At 46.6% G+C, this 23,177-nt stretch overlaps 1 protein-coding gene across 4 annotated transcripts in view; it reads right to left on the bottom strand.

Annotated features, from left to right (window-relative positions):
* The window catches only part of MTOR (mechanistic target of rapamycin kinase), a 125,670-nt gene that overhangs the window by 32,443 nt on the left and 70,050 nt on the right, over window positions 1–23,177 (bottom strand). For 2 of the 4 annotated variants that reach the window (XM_060395928.1, XM_060395927.1), the window contains exons 29-33: window positions 17,944–18,018; window positions 10,228–10,303; window positions 7,172–7,311; window positions 2,952–3,052; window positions 1,168–1,283 (exon numbers count right to left, since the gene is read on the bottom strand). In XM_060395928.1, coding sequence (XP_060251911.1) covers window positions 1,168–1,283; window positions 2,952–3,052; window positions 7,172–7,311; window positions 10,228–10,303; window positions 17,944–18,018 — 508 coding nt within the window. 4 annotated transcript variants of the gene reach the window in all.

The raw sequence follows: 23,177 nt of genomic DNA, 5'->3' as shown, positions 1-23,177 counted from the left end.
GGGAGAAGCACAGGAATGGAGCTACAGGCTTGGGAGCTGAGGGGTGCACTGTGATTTCTGGGCTTCCCCACCAGATGCACAAATTCCCTGTCTCACTGAAATCCCAGTGATGAAGAGAAAAGCTCACTGAAGAAAGGAAGAAACTTTTTACCTGATTTGAAAGCCCAGATAAAAGCATTCTCTGATTTCTCAGAAAAAACAGAAATATATGGCAGCCAAAAGCTCACCGTCTTAGAGCTTGGGTGACAAAGGAAGGGAGACGTGTGCTTAGAAAGAGAATCACTGTGCTCTCGCATCTCAAGAGGACAGCCTGCAGACCGATCTGCTTTCAACTACTTGCTGGGCATATTGATAAGAACAGACCGTGCAAGCACTCAAATGGCCCACCTGCTTTTAAGCACCTTGTCCTCCTAAGAGAGGGTCTCTGAAACTGGCAGAAAAATGCCCGATCCTCTCCAGGTAAATGGGAGCTTTTGTGTCTGGAATGTGAATGGCCCAGGGCTGTTTTCACATCATGTAAACCAGAGGTCATAGGACGGCAGTCTGAGGCTTCTCTGTTTCATCAGTTAAAACCCCAGCATGGGGAACTCTTCCTTTCTTGAACGTTTCAGGTTAATGACTATGTGTCCGTCCTGCAGTGCTCAGAGCATTCACCCAAGCACCTCACCTAAGACAGTCTGGTGCCTGACAGAGTGAGTATGATCACCTCATTATTTTAGTCTGCCAGACAGCAGAGGATTTCCAAATAAAGTGCTGGCTTCCCTAGAAGGTGACCAGTGTGTGACATGCCCTCACAGCCAGAAGAGGTGGGATTTCTGTTGCAAGGGGCTCACTGCTCTCTAAATCCTCCTCTAGCGGACAGTTTCTCTCCACCATAGGGAACACTAAAGCAACACGGTAAAAAGGAGGCCACGATGACCCAAGAAGCCAACTCCAAAAGCAATCTACATGGTAACTTCCAGAACAGGTGTCCCTCTCAGAGCAGAAAGTGGTTGACGTGCTAGGAGTTGTCTTCTCACTGAGTCTTAGGCTCCTAAGCCATTCTAACGAGCCTACAGAGCCAAATGCCAGAGCCTGTTTACACAGGTGCCCTGTGCCTAGGAGCTGACTGAGCACCCTTGATTACCATTTCATACTAGAAGGTTTTGGTTACATGTAGATTTTTACCTGTTGTGCCAAGGAGAAGAGGTCCTGATGTAGTGCCAGCACAGCTCTATAAAATGCCCCATCGTGGGTGTCCCGAGGGATCATACAGGTGTACTCTTCCATGCTGTCCCACTGACCTACATGTGCATACACGCACACACATATACACAGAGAAAACATCAGAGTGGTCAGCTTGCTGGGCTAAAGGCAGTACACCAAATAGCCTTGTCATTGTTACTTGCATTTAGCTTGGGGTTCAAATAGGACAATCTTGAGGCTGATGTATCAGAATCCCGCAAAGAGCCTCTATACTCTGTGAGACTGAACAAGCCAATTTAACAACGCCATAGCTGTCTTCCAAACACAGGCCTCTGTGGCTGCCCCTGGGAGTTAGTTCCATGAGAGGTGGAAGGAGCTACATGAGTATGAGTCCACAGGTCAGGAGGGGGAGTGCAGCACCTCATTAACCTAGAGAACTCCCCGGGGACTCCCTCAGTGAGACCAAGAACCTTTCCCCTATGAGTGGAGCATCTCACAGTTCAGTGATACCTTGGAAATTATCTGCAAACAACTGATATGGATCATTATCTGGACAGGGGACAGGATGAGACAGTTTACTCGTCTCATGCTGGCAGCACCTCTGCCTCAGAAGGAGGCGATAAATATTTTAAGAGGCTCTGCTACAACAGAAAGATGGGCTAGGTCATAGCACAGTAGTCCTGTATCACGGCAGGCTAGGGAAATGGTGGCATCTGGGAACAGATATTTGCTTCCCCTGGTGGGGTGAGCATGTCTCAAATGCCAGGATTTCTAAGACCATCTGCAGAAAAGACACTGGCTTCATTAGTTGCACGCTGCAGGGCCCCCAATTTTATGAGGCCTTTCCCTGCCTTTTACTCCAGACCACCAGTGTATCCATTCTCTGTGCCTCTGGGCAAAAGTGAATAACAAACAGTGACTCCTCAGGAAGCAATTCATTTCTGAAAAATGTTCTGGATCCAGCTCAGAGCTCATGAAAGGAGAGGATGTGAGCTCTGTGACTCAGAGGGTGGGGATAGAGGCGGACGTTATGTAATCTTCCTCCGGACTCCACAGGTGCAGCTTCCACCTGGGACACCCACGGACCCTCCCTCTCTGGCCAAGAGCACTTCTGGGACAGACATGGATAATCCTCTCTGCTGGAGCCTGAGATCAGAACATGACACTTTTCTGTGGAGATTAAAAGGAAATCGCTGCTTGAAAACACTCAGGGAGTGAGGAAGGTAGGTTAGTGTTGGGCAGCAAGGAGAAGAGAGAAAACAAGACTGTCAGAATGTCGTTAACTGCTAGAGGAGGTGAAGAGCATATAGGGACTCACTGTACCATTTACTTTTATCATCACTGGGAAAGTTCTACAATAAAATTAAGAAATCAAGGAGATAGACAGCTGACTGCTTTCATTATTCCTGTCGGGTAAACATGTTGGTAGAACTCCAGCAGTCATACTGGATCACGACACAGAGGCCCCAGGCGAAGCAGAAACTCAGAAAGAGGCTATGACAATGGAGCCAGAATGCAGACTCCACTGAGTATCTCCGTGTTGATGCTTGCACACTGTTTTCCCTGGCTTCCCTGTGAAGAGAGATTTGTATGCATGTCTAACAAGAAAGCCATGAGACAGAAAAGACAGATGGAAGTGGACATGAACGGCTTCACGCTTCTGTAGACCTGACACTGCCCGCAGCCACGGTGCCTTGCTACTCAAGAGGCGAGCCTCCAGCCTCACTGTCCTCCCCATGACTGGGTGCCTGGGAGGGCAGCCTTACCTAAACCCCATGCAGCTGCAGCAGCCATGCGGGCCATCTTGGCTTGGGTCTCATCATTAACCAGAGTCCATTTTTCACAGCACTGCTGGTGAAGCTGCCCCCTGAAGGAAAAGAATTATATAGTTGCATTAACTGAAATCACCTCAATACCTGCCCATTTTTCTCTTGAGCCCCTCCTTTAGCTGGGGGGTTGCAGGGGAACTGGATGATGGGGGTCTGCCTTCATCTGGAAGCCTTTAAAGAAAAAGTGCTTTCATGATATAATTGAGAAGTGTCTGGTGATTTGCTGTTTCTATGGTTTGGTGGCTCAGAATTTTCCTGACAATGAGTTTATCAAAGAGAGGGACTGTGTCTAACTCGATGCGACGTGAAATGTCCTAAACATCTGGCCCTCTTCATAAATATTAAATAACTTCTCTCCTATGCCAATGAACTCTGGGCTCTTTCCCTTTGGCAGGCCTACAGAGAAAGCAATCAGAAGAGACACATCTGGACATCACTTTGGGCTCAAAGCTATAGGGACAATTGGCTCTTATAAGTATTATACAAATGGCTGCAGTCTGAAATGAAATTCAAATGAAATCAATCTGTGCAGAGGAAGAAGGCTCTACAACAGTCACATCCACCAGAAATCCAGATGCTGCTTACTCTCGGAATTTTGTACAATGACTGTGAGTGTAGGTGTCACTAGGAGACAATGAGATGCATTCGATACACAGAGCAGAATCCCTCAAGAAGAGACGTCTTGTTGGCAGTTAAAACTGCTGCCCTCCTATGTGGCACTTCTGAGTGAAAGGAAACAAAACTCTGCTTCTGTGGGGATACGAGCTCCTGCATTCATGTGAGCTTCAAGACTCAGCCAGGAGACTCCTCAATCTCTCCTGCTTTCTGAAAGAGATACTACAGGGTATTTTAGCTTGGTATTGGGATTGGAGTCAAGAGAAAAGGTACAAGCTCCAAGTGGCCCAGCTCAGAAGCCTTGTAGGACATAAGTGCATTGTAAGGTGACCTGGGGGACTGTGAATGGGGAGGAGATAAAGATGCTGAAGGGACCTAGGCTGAGCTCCTCGAGAAGCTGACTGGTGACCACATCCAAGAGAACTGCTCAGGGCCGCTATCCAGCATCATGGCCTGGCAGTCATCACCTTCCACTGTCTCTCTGGCACATAATGAAGACAGTCAGGGACATGAGCATTCTAGCTTAACACATGGCCAAGATAAAAAAGAGGAGGCGGCGGGCAGCCATCCTGCCCCATGGACTTACTGAAGCTCAGTGACAGCAGCTGGATGACCTCAGTGCTGGTTTCTTGCCACCTAAACCTAGAAACCTTCACTCTGGGTCCTGCTGGAGGTTCTCCTAGAGTAGCAGCTCTTCCTGCAGAAGACTTAAATTTGATCTCCTGGAAAAGGAAATGCCAACCCACTCCAGTATTCTTCCCTGGGAAACCCCATGGACAGAGGGGACTGGGAGGCTACAGTCCATGGGGTCACAAAGAGACACAACTGGGTGACTAAACAAGAAGTTTCTGGACGATACAGATGCTGTGACCCAAGGGCCACCGTTTGAGAACCACTGGCTCAGGGCACAGCACAGATCCTCTGGGCAGTGTATTCTGGTGGGAATCCTGCCTGGAGCTAAAGAAAAGCGATGTTCTCTCCCTGAATGGTCCTTCCAACTCTAGAATTCAAATCTGTACAGCTCACAGCCACAGGCACTTCAGCCTCCCTCTGCTGTTTCGTCAGGACACCCCATTTCTGTGTTCCAAGTCTGATATTTTGCTCTGCTCTTCACCTTGAGCCTGGGAATGAGTTCAGTGTGAAACACTACATACTGTTACCTCCAGAGACAAAGCAAGGAACACTGCAGAGCAGCATCTTAGAGAGGAGGCCCGCCAGAGGATAAGCTGCGACTGTGTCAACAGCTGTCAGACCATGGTCAGTGTACACAGAGGCAGGGTTCCTCTCCTACAAAGACTTCTTACAAATAAGAATGCAGAATATACTAATTCCTAACTCTCAAAGGCAGGGAGAGGAAGAGAACCAAATAGAAAAAAAAGTACGAGCCTGTCTATGGGGTATCCATGAGGAGGTTATCTGACAACTCTTTGTGACTCCAAGGAGGTTTGGGTAAAAGGTCCTCCAAAACTTTGACTTTCTTGCCTAGAGCATCAGCCAAAAGCCTGGGGGAGCATTCTTCGACAACACCTAAGTACTTGGCTGTCTGGGATCTCATTCCCAAGGAATCTGTTCTCAGGATGCAGAGGCCACGCAAGGGAACAGTGTGGGGAGGGGGCGTACTTAGCTTCATGTGGCTGCAGGTGTGGCTGGGGCTGGAGCTGGGGGAGGGGGAGCTATTTCTTATAAGCATGGGGAAAGGAGGTCTTCCACTCACTGGTAACCCCAGATCGTGCCTGACAGCCACCTCCGGTGAATACCTGCCTCAGGCACATTCAGGATATATACTCAAAGCAAAAGCAATTTAAAAGCTGTACTTTAAATAGAATTGACTGAATAAACCATATAAAAAAAAACCTGCATATGATCAGGAAAAGAATTCTGCTTCTTTCATCTCTTTAAAAAAATCTTTTCTACTCCGCTGCATTTTTAAACCCCTTGGTCAGCATCACTGGCCACTTACACTTTATAGGTAATTATAAAGCTGGAAGGAATCCAAGACTTCAGGGGTGGACGGCACTGCGAAGTGCAGCGTCAGGAGGCCCAGAAGACTCTGCTCTTGAGAGGCCTCAGGGCAGAGACGTGAACTCCTACGAGCCTCAGTTTCCCAACTGTCACATGAGGAGGTTAGACAAAATCACACCTAAAGTCACTTCTCACAACCAAGCCAGCCCTGGGTTGGACGTGGTTGTTTCTAACCGTAAAAGGGGGAAGGCAGGACAGGTTTCCAAAAGGAAGAAACAGTTCAGGTGGAGCTTGAAAGATGCAGAGAATTTAAAAGGAGAAAAAGGAAGAAGTGAGCAATCCAGGGCACTGAATGAAAGAATGCAAAACAAAAAATTCTGTGGGGTTTGGAGAATGGCCTAGCAACAGCCCTTTGGTTAAATAAAGGTCTACAGGCCCGACTTGGCCTGGGCCTTGCTGAGCTCTCCTGCCCTACCTCTTATCTCTTTCCTGCATCACACCTGACCCCACAGCCACACTGAACTTTCAGAACACATAACGTAATACTGAGCTCAATCCTCCTCACTGTCTAGGCCCGAGTTAGAGCACTTCTTCCTGGAAGCCTTCCAAGTCAGGATTAGGGCCCCTTCTTCTATCCCACCAACCCTGGGCTTCTCCTTTATAACTACACTCACTCAGTGCTACAGCGGCCTGGTCATCTGCCCTGTCGGCTCTGAGAAGGCAGGGGCTGTGCCCTTCTTGTTCACACTGTGTCCTCAGGGCCCCAGCACAGATGCTGGCAGTGGGCAAGCACTCAATAATGACTGGTTGAATGATTGAATGGAGGACCCTCAGTCTTACAAGCAAGAGAAAGTGGAGATATCTGCTCCTGGGGAGGTAGTAAGGCATTTATTAAAAACTGTAGTTAAACTAGTTAATGACTGTGGTATGGCATTTTATTTTAGCTATTTAAAAAAAACTGCACTTCATGCTGGAAAATATCTCCTAACAAATCCCCAGACCAAGACCATGGCAAATGCTCTCAGCTGAGCATCCCTGTTGCTTCCACCTGGAATACCCTTTTCCCTCTCTCCACTCTCTTCACCTGTCTCCCAGCCTTCGTCTTTCCTCCAGGAAAACGGCAAGGTTGTCCCACCCTCATGTGCGTCTTTCAGAGTTGTCTACAGATCATTGTCCCTGTACTCTCAGTAATTGTACAGTAACTGTCTGCAAGTAGTCATCTGTTCTTTCCTAAAATCACTAGCAATAGGTAATAAAGAGAAAAAGAAAAATCAAGGTTGCAGAGTAAGAATATGAAGTCTTCATCAGCCAGTCAGGTTAAGAGACAGAAAGAACAGGTGCAGATCCTAGGAACACACCCACTCCTGTCCTGTCCTAGAGCATTACAAAGACTAAGTGAAAGAGATAGAGAGAAAGAAAGAAAAGAATCTATTTATCCCTGAGACAAAAGAGAGAGAAAACACTCCCAAGTGAGAGATGCCTCCTGGGAAAACAAATGAAAGCAAAAGTGGGAATCTTGGGAGAGAGCGCTGGGAGAAGTCTTTCTAAGGCAGTTGGGCCTCCATCCCGCTGCAGCTCACCATTCCCCCAAGGCCTCGAGGCAGCGCATGCGGCCCAGCATCAGCTCTGGGTCATCCTTGTTGGTGTCCATTTTCTTATCATAGGCCACGAGAGCATCTTCCCACTCGTGCAGCTTCTCATACCAGGTAGCCTGGATCTCCTGCCAGGGAGAAAAGAGAGGACTGCTGTGAGGCACAGAGAACATAAGGCTGTGTTTTGTTTATTCACAGACTCTCTTCCCCTGAGCATGCCATGTTGTATGCGTTGACACCACACCCAGCACAGTAGGCCTTCAGAGTATCCGCAGGTATGTGCAGTGCTGGTGGGGATGCAACCTCCTTGGCACAGAGATGGTACGACCCGGGGATAACGTGAGAGCAGCTGTCAGGCCATGTCTTTCCCATCACTTCCTGCTCAGAAACAGGAGTCACCAGAACTCCAGCATGTGGGCATGTGAGGACAGGGCAAATCATCTGGATGGCAGGAAGCCCTGACAAGGGCTCCCATAAGGAGGCCAAGGCCTGGATCTGCTGGAATGCTGACAGTGGGCTACCTGGCAGGGCCAGCAGCTGCTTTCCTGATGAGGCCAGAGAGACCAGGCCACATCTGCATATTTGCTGGAGGAAAACAACTCGCTTTTCAAAAGCTCTTTATTCTCTGCATTACTTAATACGTTTTTAAACTTTCAGGAAATAATAATTTAAAATACAATATAACGCTGCCACTTAAAATTCTTTGGAAAAATCTTCCTTCTTCTAGAGTCTTCCATCCAATGTTCCCTCTCTGAGCACTTGGCAGCTTCATCACTGGCAGGGGCCAAAGGATGGATTCCATTACCCAGCAGATGGCGTGCCACGCTGCCACTTGGTACTGGCCACGTGAATGAGCAGCCGCTGCAGTCTAGAAGCTGCAGACTATGGTTCTCTGAATGGCCCGGGGACTGTTTTATGTCTCTGTCTGCCCTCCATCTGCCGCCACCCCAGTCTGTCTTCTGGGCTTCTTCCTCGCCAGCTTGGTGATGACTAGTTTTCTACCAGGCCAGGGAGCGGCTCTCCAGGGATTTCTTTAACAACAATCTGAAGCATTCGTGTGACATGATGCAGGGCCCGCATTCATTCTCCCCATTACGCTCCTTCTCCTTGCCAAATGAAACTCTAATCTGAGTAGCATGTATGCTCACAGCTATGTGAAATTAAGCTCTCTGAAAGAATCTTTTCTTCTTGAATGGCCGTGAGGAGGTCACGTCTATTTTAGGCCATTAACCTGTGCCTACTTCCCCTCGTTTGTCTTCGGCATAGCCAGTCCCCTCCGCTTCCCCGTCCTCATCTGCGGCCATAACAGCCTTTGCCCCAGTGTCCGCGTGCAGTGGAGTTTGCCAAAACGGGCTCTAAGCTTCATTTCCTGAGCTCGTTGAGAATCATACTGCTCCACTATGCCTAAATATGAAAGACACAACTTAGAGAAGAGTGGCTGCAGGGACTGTAACATTAAAAACTCTTAAATTAAAAAGGAACACTGGTAAATTTCCCATTTTGAATTTCTATACTGGTGGAAAAGTGGGTACTAACATATGGTACCCACTCAGTATGAACAAGCAGAAAAGTAGGGGGAGCAGCATATGGAGCAGGTCAGGTAGGGGGCAGGATATTTTGAGTTGCAATAGATTGCAAGAACTATAAGGTTTAAGCAATGAATCACACACAATTCTAATGAGATTGCTGTTACATAAATTGCGCTGAGAAAGCACAGGCTCTGCCAAGAAAAAGCAAACCATTGTCGAGTTTAATATGATTCAGCTACCTAAATATAACAGAAAATCCACCAGGGTTTAGCAATAATCCTGGAGCTAACGGCCACCTTCAGAACCTGGAGATGGGGATCTTTTCATTTAAGGTTGGCACTCCGAGCCACCAGCATATAAAATCACCCGAATACCAGATGTTTGTGGAATCCTTGTTTCAACTACTGCAGTCTGAGCTCTAAGGATATCAAAGGAGAGGACATCTCTGTCTGAGTGGACTACATTAAGCGCCCTCTCTTCTGACTTTCTTCCCTCTGCAAACAAGGTTGTGGCAAAGATGGATGAGACACAGTCCTTTCTGTTTTGTCATCTGGAGATGCTTTCTTAGTTGAGTTATAGGCATATGCTCAAGATGGCAAAATACTCCCTTAAAATTTTCAGTCCCATTGACCAGCCATTACATAAGGCAGTGAAGTAGTCAATTTTCTTTACTCTAACACACTGGGCTCTTGATTAAGGCAAACCGGAGTAAGTGACTGACGCAACTAATAAAAGGTTCCTCATCAAATATATGGACCCAGAACTTCTTGAACTTCCAGGAAGCCAATGTTAAGTTGATTAAGTCAATGTTTATATATGGTTAGGAAGGTACCAAAGCACCCTCCCAAGACCACACAGAGTAACGTAAACATTTTAATATTGGTTGGGCAAAGATGGCAGGAAGGAAGAAACTATATAAGCAATAATGAAATGGAACAATCCCTCAATATCATGTATAAATTATGGCATATTTTTTCTGGAGAATTAGTCATGGTTTCTTCTGAAGTATATACTGAGCCTCAAGTATGGGCAATGGTAATGCTGACTGTTAGACAACACAAAGATAACTCGGGTCATAGTCAAACATCTGGGCTCTGACACCAGGTTCTGCCACTCACTCACTCTGTCAGCTCAGGTAAGGATGTTATCCTGTTGGGACTATAGTCCCTCTCATCCTTGTAAAATAGGATAACAACAGTACCTGTTCACAGGTTGCTGTGAGGACTGAATTAGATGAAGTACATAAAGCACATAGAAAAGAGCTAGGTACTTGCTATTTGATAAATACAAGTCATTACTGTTCATTAGATTCTGTCCTCACAATCTCTGTTGAGCCTGAATATATTCTATATGGCCACTGCTTCCCTCAACCTAAAGATACAGGTAAGTCAGCATCAGGGTATTAATAATCGGGAAAAAAACAGAAAAGGAAAGTAACTTTCTCAAGGCTGTGGCCTAGTGCTTCCCTAGCCAGGTAGCTGCCCTTTGCTCTTCTAAAAGGAATGAGACACTTACCAGCTCTCCAAAGTGCTTCATGGCATACTCCAACACCCCAGCAGCTGCCTCTGGCTGCTGCAGCTTATTATTAATGCTGGGGAAACAAAAGGAAGCAGAGGTTACACTCAACACGTTGGAGTAAGGGAAGGGCAGGGTCACTTGTGGGCAGATGGCTCACCAGCATGTTGGGGACAATGTGTTACAGAAGCAGAAAGAACATCAGTTACCTATTATATTACCACTTGGGAAGCTTGGCCTGAATAATTCCATCTTGACCTCACACTCCTTGTCTTGAAGGGGCCACATCTGGTGGACAGGAGGCCTCACCTGCCTGGGGCCCTTCCTCCAAGCAGCAGACTGACTGGTTTCCTCTCTGACATTAGACGTCAGGCAGCACACGTCTGTTTTTGAACTAAGAAACCCTGGCTCCAGAATCATCCCAACCAACACAACAGATGAGGTACCTCTGAACTTAGCTTTTATGTCTCAGTGATAAGAATAACCAAAACAAATAGAAACCATCAGGCTCTGTGAGAGACACAGAAGTGGCCCTGAGGCTGGGTCATCCACATCAATGACAGAGAACCCTGGGGCCTATGGCTGTGCAGCTGCCTCGACTGCTCACTGATGGGGTCCTTGTCTTTCAAATCCCGATGCCCCCTTAGTCCCTCTCCCAAGACCGTGCTCTGCCTCTGAAGCAGGCTGTGAAGGGACCACATCCCAAGGTACTTGCCTGGTCTCTGGTGGAGAAATGCTTTTCATAACCACACACAACGCTGTTGATGTCATCCTAAGGGCAGTTGGGGCTGGAGGACTCTAACTATACTGGGGCAACTAGGCAGAAAAAGCTGGAAGGCTTGCCGCCTGGAGTTGGTTCATCAGAGAGGCTGTGAAGACATCCTGAACGGAGAGGAGCTGCAAGGCTCAGACCCTTGTTCCAACAGGGAGGTAAATAGCAGCTAACCCAACACTAAACATGAGCTTGAGTTATGGGAAGGAAGGAAGAGAGGGAGGGAGCAGGCCTGAGAAAACTATAGGATAATAATGACCGTATCTGTTCACAGGTAGGGAGCAAAATGTGACAGACCAGCTTGGGAGTCCAGACTGGTTTAACAAGCTAGGATCTAATTTACTGCCCTAAGGAAAAACTGTCTACTGGACTCAAATTAATTTTTAAGTGGTTTTGGGAAATTCCAGGATGTGGGTTCAACGTGGTAATATGGCAAGAGACTGGTGTTATAAAATACTATTTTAAAAAATTCAAATTCCACCACATTTCTTCCAATAAAACTGAGAGGGAACTGCCCAGAAATCTGATGAACTAGAAAAGTTAACATTTGTGAAAGTAATAATCGAATGCCTTATGTTTGCAAATCACATCTCAAACAATCTTTCCAACCTATTGCTCCTCTGACCTCATGCATCCCTGTGAGAGTGGGTAGGGAAGGGTATTATTAGGCCTGTTTCACTCCTGGGGAGACTGAGGCCTGGGAGGGCAGTGACTTTCCCCAAGGTCCACATGAATGGGGACAGTCTCCATACAACCTGAAGCAATCTATCTCCTTCACAGCATTCTTTAGGGAATCAAATGAAATAGTGGATATGAAATTGCTAAGCAGGTTCTTATATGTGTGTCTTCCTTCATCTGTTTTTGTCCAAGGATAGAAGCTTCTGGAATCTTACTTATATGTTTGTGTACAGAAAAAACATATGTCTAATGTTCAGACTTGAGCTAGCACTAGGCAATCATCCATGCAAGTTCCATCTTGAACAGGACTATTTGAGTGGGCTCCAAGCTCAAGGTCCAGGCTCTGCAACCAGAGGCGAAAGCAGCTGTACAGACACCCTTCTCCTTTACTTACAGGAGTAGATGGGTCACTTTGTGTGGAATCTACTGCACAGACTCTTTGACACTTCTGAGCAGGTCCCAAGCAAAGCATGGAACCTGAATGTTTTCCATAAGCTTTCTGCTGCAGGATTCAGAAATATTATTAATTTCAAAATGATGCTGTAACATCATGGTTTTCTTTAAGCAGCCCTGTGAGAGTTCAAAGCTGAGAATGAAAATCTGAGTCCGAAGGGACTCCCTCCACTGCATGCTCACTGTCAGGCAGTTTCCTATTCCTCTTGGCCTCAAAAGTCAAGTTCTTAACTTTGTTCTCACTTATGTGGGGCTGGGCAAACTGTATTAGTAATTAACACTACTGGGTATATATATATATATGTGATCATCTAATTCCTTGAGCCCAAGTAAAGATTTGGCAGTATAAGAAGACAGGAAATAAGAAATCCAGTATATATTCTATATATTACTTATGATATATTATACTGGGCTTCTCTGGTGGCTCAGAAGATAAAGAATGTGCCTGCAATGTGGGAGACCCATGTTTGATACCTGGGTTGAGAAGATCCCCTGGAGAAACAAATGGCTACCCACTCCAGTATTCTTGCCTGGAGAATCCCATGGACAGAGGAGCCTGGCGGACTACAGTCCATAGGGTCACAACAGTCAGACATGACTGATACTTTCATACTGAAATATGTAATATATCATATGTAACTATCTATAATGATATAGTCTATATACTACTTTGAGTCCTAATGTGGACTACTGAGATGGCCCTGGTAGGAATATAAAGTACCTTGATGAGAAAGATAAGGAAAGTGTTCTTTGCCTGAACCAAAAGAAGTTAACTCTGAGAATCAGACATAAAAAGTCCAGGAGTTCTAAGAACTGTCTTCCAATCTCATGTTCTGGAACATATTCTATTTTCAAGATCAATTTATAAACATTACCAAAACTCGCCTTCCTCTGGGGATAAAGCAACAAAAACAAAAGCAAGCGAAAGCCATTTCCCCCTTCACTCTCCTACTCGTTATACATAAAAAGGAGAACTTTACAAGAAACTGATCAAAATCAGAAGTTGTAACTAGAGACCTCAGAGGAGAAATACAGATTTTACCTTACTATTGCAATGACTCTGACCTACCTCCTCTAAGGACAGACCAACATAGCTTTGCAAATGTGATAAGAAAACTCATCACATGGCCCCAACTCCTTAAGTCCAAATAAGTCACCTGTATAGTACTTCCCACTTGAGTATGTGTGGAGGCAGGTGAGGATGCAGACAGAGCCCTGTGGGAAGGAGAGGGGTTGGGCTCATTGAGGACCCACTGACCAGGCCTCCATCAACGGTCAGGAAAACCGGGCGTACAGCTTGAGATGCAAGCTAAGGTCTTGTCCAACAGTTAAGGACAGTCACTGAAAAACAACTTTGACTAAATGGACTAAAATATACCCATGAGAAAGGAGCGTGAACAGAGAAAAAGGGTCCCTTTGATAAATTAAGTTCTGGTTTGAGGACCTGAAAGAAAGGAGACTGTACATACCTACAGTCAATTGTTCAGAGAGGAGAGATTTCAAGTTAACTGGCTGTTCTCTCCCTGTTAATTCTCTTCTCCTGTTTGCATTTTTCTTTCCCACAGAACTTTCTCTCTAATGCACCTCTCTCTTCTTTTCCCCCTGGGGAGTCTGCCACGTGTGCCTGCAAGGCTGCTGGAGGACACAAGTGCAGGGCTGAAGATCTGTAGGTTCTCTCAGTGCTTCAGAGAGTCTGCCACCTCGTTCGAGACCTCAACTTTTTATCCCTCCTCCATGGCTTCTGGCACTCCATCATGCGAGGCCAAAGATTATAGCAACAACAAGATACCTAAACTTACTGAGAGCTCCGTAGGTGCCAGGCACTGTGCTGACTACTGCTGATCCGTGTTATCTTAACGCTACGAGGCAGACACTACTATTAACACCTCCATTTTGCATAGAAAGAAGCTGGAGCCCTGCGGGCTATCCTTTCACTTCAAAACTGTACCATTAAAAGGATCTCAAGTAACAACTAAGGGTACAGCTCTGTGGGAGGAGGAAAGTGTGTCAGCTGTCTACTCCCCGCATCAGTGGGCACCAAGCAAGCACCTGTGAAATAAGGGACCGATAGCAGGGAACAGACGGAAGCAGGGCAGGGACGTCTCCATGAGCTAATTCCACCGTACAGGACAGGAGCCCTACTGCACTGCACTTTAGCCTCCTCACTCATACTGTGGTTGACACCCTGCTCTGACCCCTAAGCTCCCATTCCCTATTTCTTTTTTTTTTGGCTGCATCACCCACCCTCTGGGATCTTAGTTCCCCAAGGCGGGATTGAACCTGAGCCCTCTGGAAGCTGAAGTGGAGTCGTAACCACTGGCCCGCCAGAGAAGTCCCTCCCATTCCCTATGTTTTATTTCCCTTCAGAAGCCACTGCCTCCATGCCTCCCAGGAAGACAGTCCCCATGCAGCCACAGCGGGTTTTTCTGCTGCCAGGCATACAGAGTCCGGCCTGTGAAGTGGGGGATAAGTAAGCCTCCACGGAAACGCAGCAGTTCCCAGCTACCATGTCCCCCAGTGCCTGCCTACTTGGGTGACACAAGACCATCCTTTGAGATACTCCCCGCTGAAACTCAGATGTGCTTTTATGAGACTGAAGGGAGAGACAGTATGTGTGACTCATGTGCAGAGATCACCTTTGCTCAGAAGCCTCTCTGATGAGGAGCTCTCGTTTACGGGGCAGCTGGGACTCTTCCACTGCCTGTTCTATAAACATTCCTGTGTGTGCCCTGGAGTCTTTCCCTATTAACGCTGGAGGCTTATAAAGGACAAACTGTTCAAAGCTTAGCCCAACAGCAGAGAAGTGCTTAACGACACAAACCAGACCTCACTGACGCTGGTTGGGCTGACAAACAAGTTTAGAGAGAGGGAGGCTTCGACAGTAACATGCCCACAACAGCATAGAGATGACGGTCGACCACAGGGCCTATCTCTTCTCCATGCCCACTGAGGCCAGAAGGCTAAGATGGCTTAGCTGCTGTCTTAAGCATCAGTGTCGTGGTATATTTTATTTTACTTCATATCCCAGTGAGAACAACCAGTTGAGGTTTCATATAGTTGCGAATCTATAGAGCAAAAAGAAGCTGCCAACCCACAGAATAAAACGCAGAGCCCACAAATGAACCTGGTGTTAGAAATACAATGAAGACAGGAAAACACAATGAATTAGGATGTCAGGAAGGGAAAAGGCAATTATTCAGACATATTCACTCATTCATTCCCACCTCCCCTCTCCTACTCCAAGATTTAATTTTTATTAAAGGAAGATGAGTTGAAGAGCTTGAAACTGGGAAAATTCACAAGCGAGGGAAGCACTTTCTAGAACTGAGTCAAATTAACAATAAGAATAAGAAATGGCCTCATTGTCTTCTACACTACACAGATTACCCCAGGCATCTTTTCTTCACTATCCAAAAATCTCTTTCCAAATGTAGGGAAAGTGAGTAAGCAGGCAAGGAGCTCAGGCATGAGGGAGCTTCTCACTGCCTTGGCGGGTTTCCTGCCAAGAGTGACGGGCGAGAAGCCAGTGAGTGCTCCGTGCAGGGCCTGTCTGCTTTGCCGTGACTCTCCCTTTTGAGCTCTTCCTCAGTGCTTTCCACAGGCAAGTGGCGACCAGCGTCACCGAGGATGCGCCTGAACAAAGGGTAGATCATGAACTGCTCAGGGTTCTAACCCCAACTTGTTAGCAAACTGATAGGGGGGTCGCCGGCTCAGCATCCAAATGCCATTCCTATCACTGGAAGGGAAACCTGAGGAACTCTATCATCTCCTAAGTCACTGTTCCACAGGCTTCTGGACTGACATCAGATCCAAAATCCTCTGGCCTGGGAATTCCTCCCGGTAGAGTTCACTTGGTCATCGACCCCATCTCTCAGTCTTGGTGACCTCTGGCTACTAAGAGCAAAGTGACTCAGGTGCACTCAGCACTAGCGGGAACCCACAGCAAAGCCAGTCACAAGAGGAGCGTCTGCAGTGGCATCTGGGGGACTACTCAGGCTTCCTGGTGCTCCTGTCAGGAATTTATGAGAACATCATACATTGGCTTCCCAGATGGCTCTGGGCCTTTTCTCTCCTGTCTATTTCTAGTGCAGACTACTGTCTGCATTTTATTTGGTTTCCTGTCAAGGAAGAATTCTCTGAATTCCCTCAGTGCTGGGCTGGTGACATGCAACACAGCTGACAGGGGACCTTGGCCGGTCTCGCTGAGGAGTTCCTGACCAGCCAAGTTGTGAGGCCAATGGGACCTTGCTTTGGGTCCTTAGCTGAATCAAGCTGTATCTTTCTTATTTCTCTCTTAGAACAGTAGCTGCTTCAGACCATCCCTGACATTTCTTCCGGCACCAAGACTCAGCTCTGTGTCCAATGGGTGATTAGAAACAAAACCGCTCGATTCCTGTACAGAGTCAGGAAGATCCAGGGTTTGTAGGGCCCTGCTCTCTTCATAGGCAGCTCCCTGGGACTCTGGGAAGCTCAAGAGGATGACAGTGCCTTTTTGAGCAGGACAGCAGTGAAGGCAGAAGGCAAGGTAAGAACGTCTGAAATGTGTGCCAGAGAAAGGCAGTGGGGGCAGCTCAAAAGCAGGTGGCAGGGAGAGCAGAGGGAACCAGCAGGCGTTACAGTTCCCCCACTTACAGCCACAGTCAGGTTGTAAAGATACCACCCAGGAACTGGCAGGTCAAACTTTCCTTTCTTGCTCCAAAAACTTAGGAAAAATAACTTTACTCCTCTTCTAAACATTAAAAAAGTGGAGGCTGGCCTTGTTGGAAGGTTTCAAAGCTGGGACATTTGGTGTCCCTGGAACTCTTGGGGGCCTAAGGCACGAAGACAAAAAGAATGTGATGCAAGAGAGGTGGACTGTCTCGATATCAAATGGGCTCCTGACGCCTTACCCGAGAGTGGATTAAGGGTGAAGAGTTCTGACTTGTCTCCACTTTTTCCTTTGTCATGGTATAAGTGACATGTCTGTCATAGTACCTAGAAGGCTTGCCAGATCTGTATGTGAGAAAGTGGGACCTTTTGAATAAAAAAGATAGGACTTCTCTTTTGGCCCAGGGGTTAGGAATCCATCTATTTGTATAACAGTATGGTGATTTCTTAAAAGACAAAAAAAAACCCCTAGGAATGAAACTACCATATGACCCAGCAATCCCATGACTAGGCATACACCCTGAGAAAATCATAACTGAAAAAGACAGGTGCTCCCCAGTGTTCACTGCAGCACTATTTACAGCAGCCAAGACATGGAAGCAGCCTAGATGTCTGTGACAGGTGAGTGGGTAAAGAGGCTGTGGTACATACATACAATGGAATATTACTCAGCCATAGAAAGGAATGAATCTGAGTCAGTTCTAGTGAGGTGGATGAACTTAGGGCCTGTTATACAGAGTGAAGTCAGTCAGAAAAACAACTATCGTGTATTAATGCATATATATGGAATCTAGAAAACTGGTACTGATGAGCACATCTGCAGGATAGGAATAGAGACTCAGACACAGAGAGCAGACTTACAGACACAGCAGGGGCAGGAGAGGGTGGGATGAATTGAGAGAGTAGCATTAAAATATATACATTACTATAATGTAAAATAGATAGCTAATGGGAAGTTGCTGTATAACACAGGGAGCTCAACCCAGTGCTGTGTGACAACCAAGAGGGGTGGGATGAGGTGGGAGGGAGTTTCAACAGGAAGGGTTCATATGTACACCTATGACTGATTCATGCTGATGTATGGCAGAAACCATATAACAGTATAAAGGAATTATCCTCCAATTAAAAAAATAAATAAATTTGAAGGAAAAAAAAAATCCACCTACCAATGCAGGGGGCACAGGTTTGGTCCCTGATTCCACATGCCTCGGGGCAACTGAGCCTGGGTGCCACTACTGGGCCTGTGCACCACGAAAGAGAAGCATCCGTGATGAGAAGCCTGCACACCGCAACTAGAGAGCAGCGCCTGCTCCACAGCTAGGGAAAGCCCGCGCACAGCCCAAAGTGAAAAGCAAGAAGGATTTAGAAGACAGAAGCCAACAACTGTAGATTAGGGAAAGCAAAGTGAAGTGAAGTCACTCAGTCGTGTCCGACTCTTTGTGACCCCATGGACTGTAGCCCAGCAAGCTCCTCTGTCCATGGGATTCTCCAGGCAAGAACACTGGAGTGGGTTGCCATTTGCTCCTCCAGGGGATCTTCCCGACCCAGGAATTGAACACAGATCTCCCACATTGCAGGCAGACACTTTAACCTCTGAGCGACCAGATAAAAATTCCTATCTTTTCAATTCTGGTGCATATGTGCTAAGTTGCTTCAGTTGTGTCTGGCTCTGCTATGGGCTATATGTAGCCCACCAGCCTCCTCTGTCCATGGGATTCTCCAGGCAAGAATATTGGAGTGGGTTGCCGTGCCCTCCTCCAGAGGATCTTCCCAACCCAGAGACTGAACCCACGTCTCTTTCATCTCCTGCACTAGTAGACAGGTTCTATGTCACTAGCACCACCTGGAAAGCCTCTTTCAATACTGGTAGCGGGAGGTGTGTGCATGTGTGTATATATATAAGACATTTTTTAATTTAAAAAATTGGGGTGGGAGTTCACAATATCAAAATGATACTTTTGCCTATGCATATTCTGTATAAATGCATATTTTAGACACAGTGCTAGTCAGAGTGATGACATAGTACTGTATTCTGCTTTTTTACATGACAAAGGCATTTCCCACTTCATCCAGAGTCTTCACAAAAGCTTTTTAACAGCTGTGTAAGAACATCTCCCGCACTGGATCCTATGTCTGAACCAGTCTCTTGGGCACACCCTTGTGGCCGGGTGAAAGCAGCACCAGTTACGCCACCAAGGTGTGGCAGGAGCTCACTGGGGATTCGTCCTGCAGATGTCTGTAGGATTGCCCCTGGGAATCAGAGCAGCCGCCCAGAGGGTGGACACAGGGTCCAGCAATAAGCTGGACAAGCTGTCCCATTTCACTCATCACTTCCAGCACCCCCTGGCTGGATAAACAGGGCCTAAATGCCCTAGCACAACCAGCGTGAGGCACTGAGAAGCCGCAGAGCCTGGAGTGTCAAAGCACACGATTTGTGCTGGCCAGGTTTGCAACCCAGGGGCCTGTCAGAGGCATGTTGTAAAAATGATGAATGGCTGTCACATTTCCAAGACTCTGGCTGATTTAGGGAGCCACTGGCAGGCGCATCACTCCCAGCATGTCAGCCAGTTAATTACTTCCAACTTTATCTTTCTTGTCAACACTTCTTGACAAATTGGCCATTATCTTTTTATTCTACAACAATGAGCACTGCTTCTTTTCTGGTGAGGCCTGGAGGATTTTCTCCTCCTTTCTGCTTCTTCATATCCAGAGTGAAATGAAGAAATCTGAGAGAGAACATTAGGGAGAAGAAGCTGTCAGGGAAACAGAACAAAGTGAGAAGGGTTGACAGACGGAACCCAAAACTTATTTTCAACTACCTTGACTCAGAATAGAGTAGATATTTTGGGTAAAAATCCATCCTGATTTCTTGGCTGCTACATGTCCAAGAGCTCTGACTCAGGCTATTATGTGGATGAAGTTGGGAAACAAAAAATTAAATGAGCTGGCATCCAGGGACTTGGCAGCTCTGAACTCTCCTCACTTATAACTGTGTGAGGAGACGTGCTCTGGCCCTGTGCTCTGGTAGAGTGAGGCCACACTGTAGAAATACTGATGCCCGTCCTGGAATCGGGAAAAGGAAAACATGCCTACCTTCCTGGTAAGGAACAGCTGACAGATGAGGACTACAACACACTCTAACTGAATCATCAAGATTCACAGGCAGTGAGATGTCCAAAAGAAGCTCAACAGACCAATGGTGTCACCACTGACACTTTTCACTGTCACTGGGACAGACTGTCAGAGACGGCCATGGGGCACCCACTGTATTTCATCAGCTCTAAGATGCACTCTTAACATTTGTGAAATCATGATACAGCTTATGATTCAGGTTTCAGAGTACCACGACCCAGCTTAATTGCCAGTAGCCTGCCCTCCATCATACCGGTACATAAAAATCAGAAGCACCTTTGCTAACTCACCATAAGAGTGGTCCCTTTAAATCTCTAGCCATTCCAGGGGACGAGCTAGATGCAGTGGAAGGGCAGAGGTTAACTACTGACCAACAGCAAGCTTTTCATTGTGTTCATGGGGTTGCTGAAGCTGAAGCTCCAATACTTTGGCCACCTGATGGGAAGAGCCGACTCATTTGAAAAGACCCTGATGCTGGGAAAGGTTGAGGGCAGGAGAAGGGGGTGACAGAGGATGAGATGGTTAAATGGCATCAGTGACTCGATGGACATGAGTTTGAGCAAACTATGGGAGATAGTGAAGGATGGGGAAACCTGGCCTGCTTAAGTCCACGGGGTCACAAAGAGTCGGACACAACCTAGTGACTGAATAACAACAGCAGCAGCAAGCTGCGCCCTTTAGAATGGTCATGGGTGCAATGGAAGACCCTCTGTCTTTCTGGTCAGCTCTGGGAGAAACCCCAGGTCTCCGCCCTTTGTATAGCTCCTCACTGACAGCCAGCTTTCTGCACTGAAAGCAGTTTTCCTTGGAGTTTGTAAGATGCTCTACAGAGGAAAGCTGTTGTAAAGTGAACCTGTAAGAAGTCTTTCGAGTGGCCAGAAATAAATTTAAGCTCTATTGGTGACTGGTGAGGGACCTGGTCTCTTGCGTAATGGCTGGATGTAAGGGCATTAAAGAAAAAGATGGGGTGAGAAAGAAAGATACAATCTGTGCTTGTGCTCTGCCTACACCAGGGTTTCCTCCGTCTGCCCCCTCTTTGCTGCCTGGAGCTTTTCTACAGGGTACAGATTCCTAGAGGAACACTGGCACTTCTGAAGGCAGCGTAAGTCCAGACATTTGGAATGTGTTTTTACCAAAAAGAGAGGAGCTTTGAGCAAATCCTCACCCCCTGGACAGAGTGTATTCTCTTCCAGCAGAGGTGCGGGAAAGAGAACAAGACTGTACCTTTTCGGGAAGCCAGGAAACAACTGTAAAGGCTAGGCTCATGCTTCCAAGCAACACAACAGACACCTTGGGAACATGTGTTTAGAGTTAAGACAGAGTGGGCTTGTTTGTCATCCAGCCTCTCCTCTGTAGGCTGTAAAGCCCAGTCACCCTCACCGTTAACTGGTTGCTCAGGCACAAACTGGCTCAATTTCTTTAACATTCTCAGAGAGTTATAGGCCATTTCCCGTTAGTGCTGCCTAAGTCAGGGAAGCTAAGGCCCAGGCCAAGGGGACACTTCTCAGTCCCTGGGCAACTGTGCACGGGCTTGCCATCTCGTCCTGCACCCTGGCTGGGATCTGTCTCTGGTGAAGAGTGATTTTCTACAATTACAAGGTAATGTGCGTGTGATTCCCGTTTGCAAACAAACAAGATCTGTTAGGTTCCTGGATTAATTATGGGGAACACAGCTGCTCAGACATACGACATGTTACTTTCTCTGTCTTTCACATGAACCTCTGCGTGTGGCCCCTCAGGCTGTGATGAGGGTTAACTGGCAGGCCAAAGCCAGGTCAGGCTATTGCATATGCCGTTCACACAGGCCTTCAGAATACACAGGAGCGGGGAAATCCCTACCCCAAATGCTCTGAGGCCCTCTCACTCATCTTCATAAGTAACAAAAGAGATTGCCACTGTTTGCTTTAATCTCTAACTCTTTTGTGATCCTACAGACACTAGCCCGCCACTCTCCTCTGTCTATGGAATTTTCCAGGCAAGAATACTGGAGTGGGTTGCCATTTCCTTCTCTGGGGAAGACACCCAGGGATAGAAACTGTGTCTCCTGTATTGGCAGGCAAATTCTTGACCACTGAGCCACTAGGGGTGAGACGCGAATCGATGATTTCAAGGGATACAAAGTGACTATACAGTAAAGATGCTACTTTAACTTACTGGTTAAAAAAGCAGCAGCCTGAACCAAATGATCTCAACTCTTCCAGTTCTCAGATTTTTTTGATTCTGTAACTAAAACCTATGGCAGAAAATGTTAAAGCTGGAGAGAAGACAATGCCCTGCAATGAAGAACTCACCATGATGAAGATTGGCAATGACCATGGAGAGAGATTCTAAGCCTCCACAACACATGCTTATTTAGGGGGAGATAATCTTCTGCTGGGAAGTCATTCTTACAACTGGCAAGTATCTCTTTTGTCCCAGGCTTTGTGCTAAGTGCTGGATGCTAGAGCTACTGTGGTAGATGAACAAGGGCAGCTCTCTGCTTTCACAGAGCTTACAGGTCAGGGAAGTAGATAAGCAAAACGCAAATGGAAATAAATGCTGTGCAGGTAAGCACCCTGAAGAAGACAGCGCACAAAGACAGAAAATAGCACAGGGTGCTATTTTAGATTTAGGTGGGCAGGGAGGTTTTTCTCATGAAATGATAATCTATCACCTAAATTAATACTACTTCAGATTTGCTAGATATGGACTATGTGTCAGACACAATTCAAAGTGTTTTATAGCTCATATAACTCAATAACAAAAAAAACAAACAACCCAACTGAAAAATGGGCAGGAGACTTAAATAGAAATTTCTCCAAAGAAGACATACAGTGGCCAACAGGCACATGAAAAGATGCTCATTATTGCTGATTATTAGAGAAATGCAAGTCAAAACTACAAGGTACCACCTCACACCAGTCAGAATGGCCATCATTAAAAAATCCACAAATAATAAATGCTAGGGAGGGTGTGGAGAAAAGGGAACCCTCTCACACTGTTAGTGGGAAAGTAAATTGGTAAAGCCACTATTGAAAACAGTATGGAGGCGCCTCAAAAAACTAAAAATAGAGTTGCTATTTGATCCAGCAACCCCACTCATGGGCATATATCCAGATGAAACTACAATTTGAAAAGATACAAGCACCTCTATGTTCATAGCACCACTATGCACGACAGCCAAGACATGGAAATAACCTAAACATCTATCAACAAACAAATGAATAAAGAAGACGTAATACTGCATGCAATGGAATATTACTCAACCATAAAAAGGGATGGAATAATG

Source organism: Ovis aries, chromosome 12 (genome assembly GCF_016772045.2).
Source record: "Ovis aries strain OAR_USU_Benz2616 breed Rambouillet chromosome 12, ARS-UI_Ramb_v3.0, whole genome shotgun sequence".
In the NCBI taxonomy this organism is placed as follows: domain Eukaryota; kingdom Metazoa; phylum Chordata; class Mammalia; order Artiodactyla; family Bovidae; genus Ovis; species Ovis aries.
The sequence above is the reverse complement of the archived record's forward strand: the minus strand, read 5'-3'. Positions and strand labels throughout refer to the sequence as shown.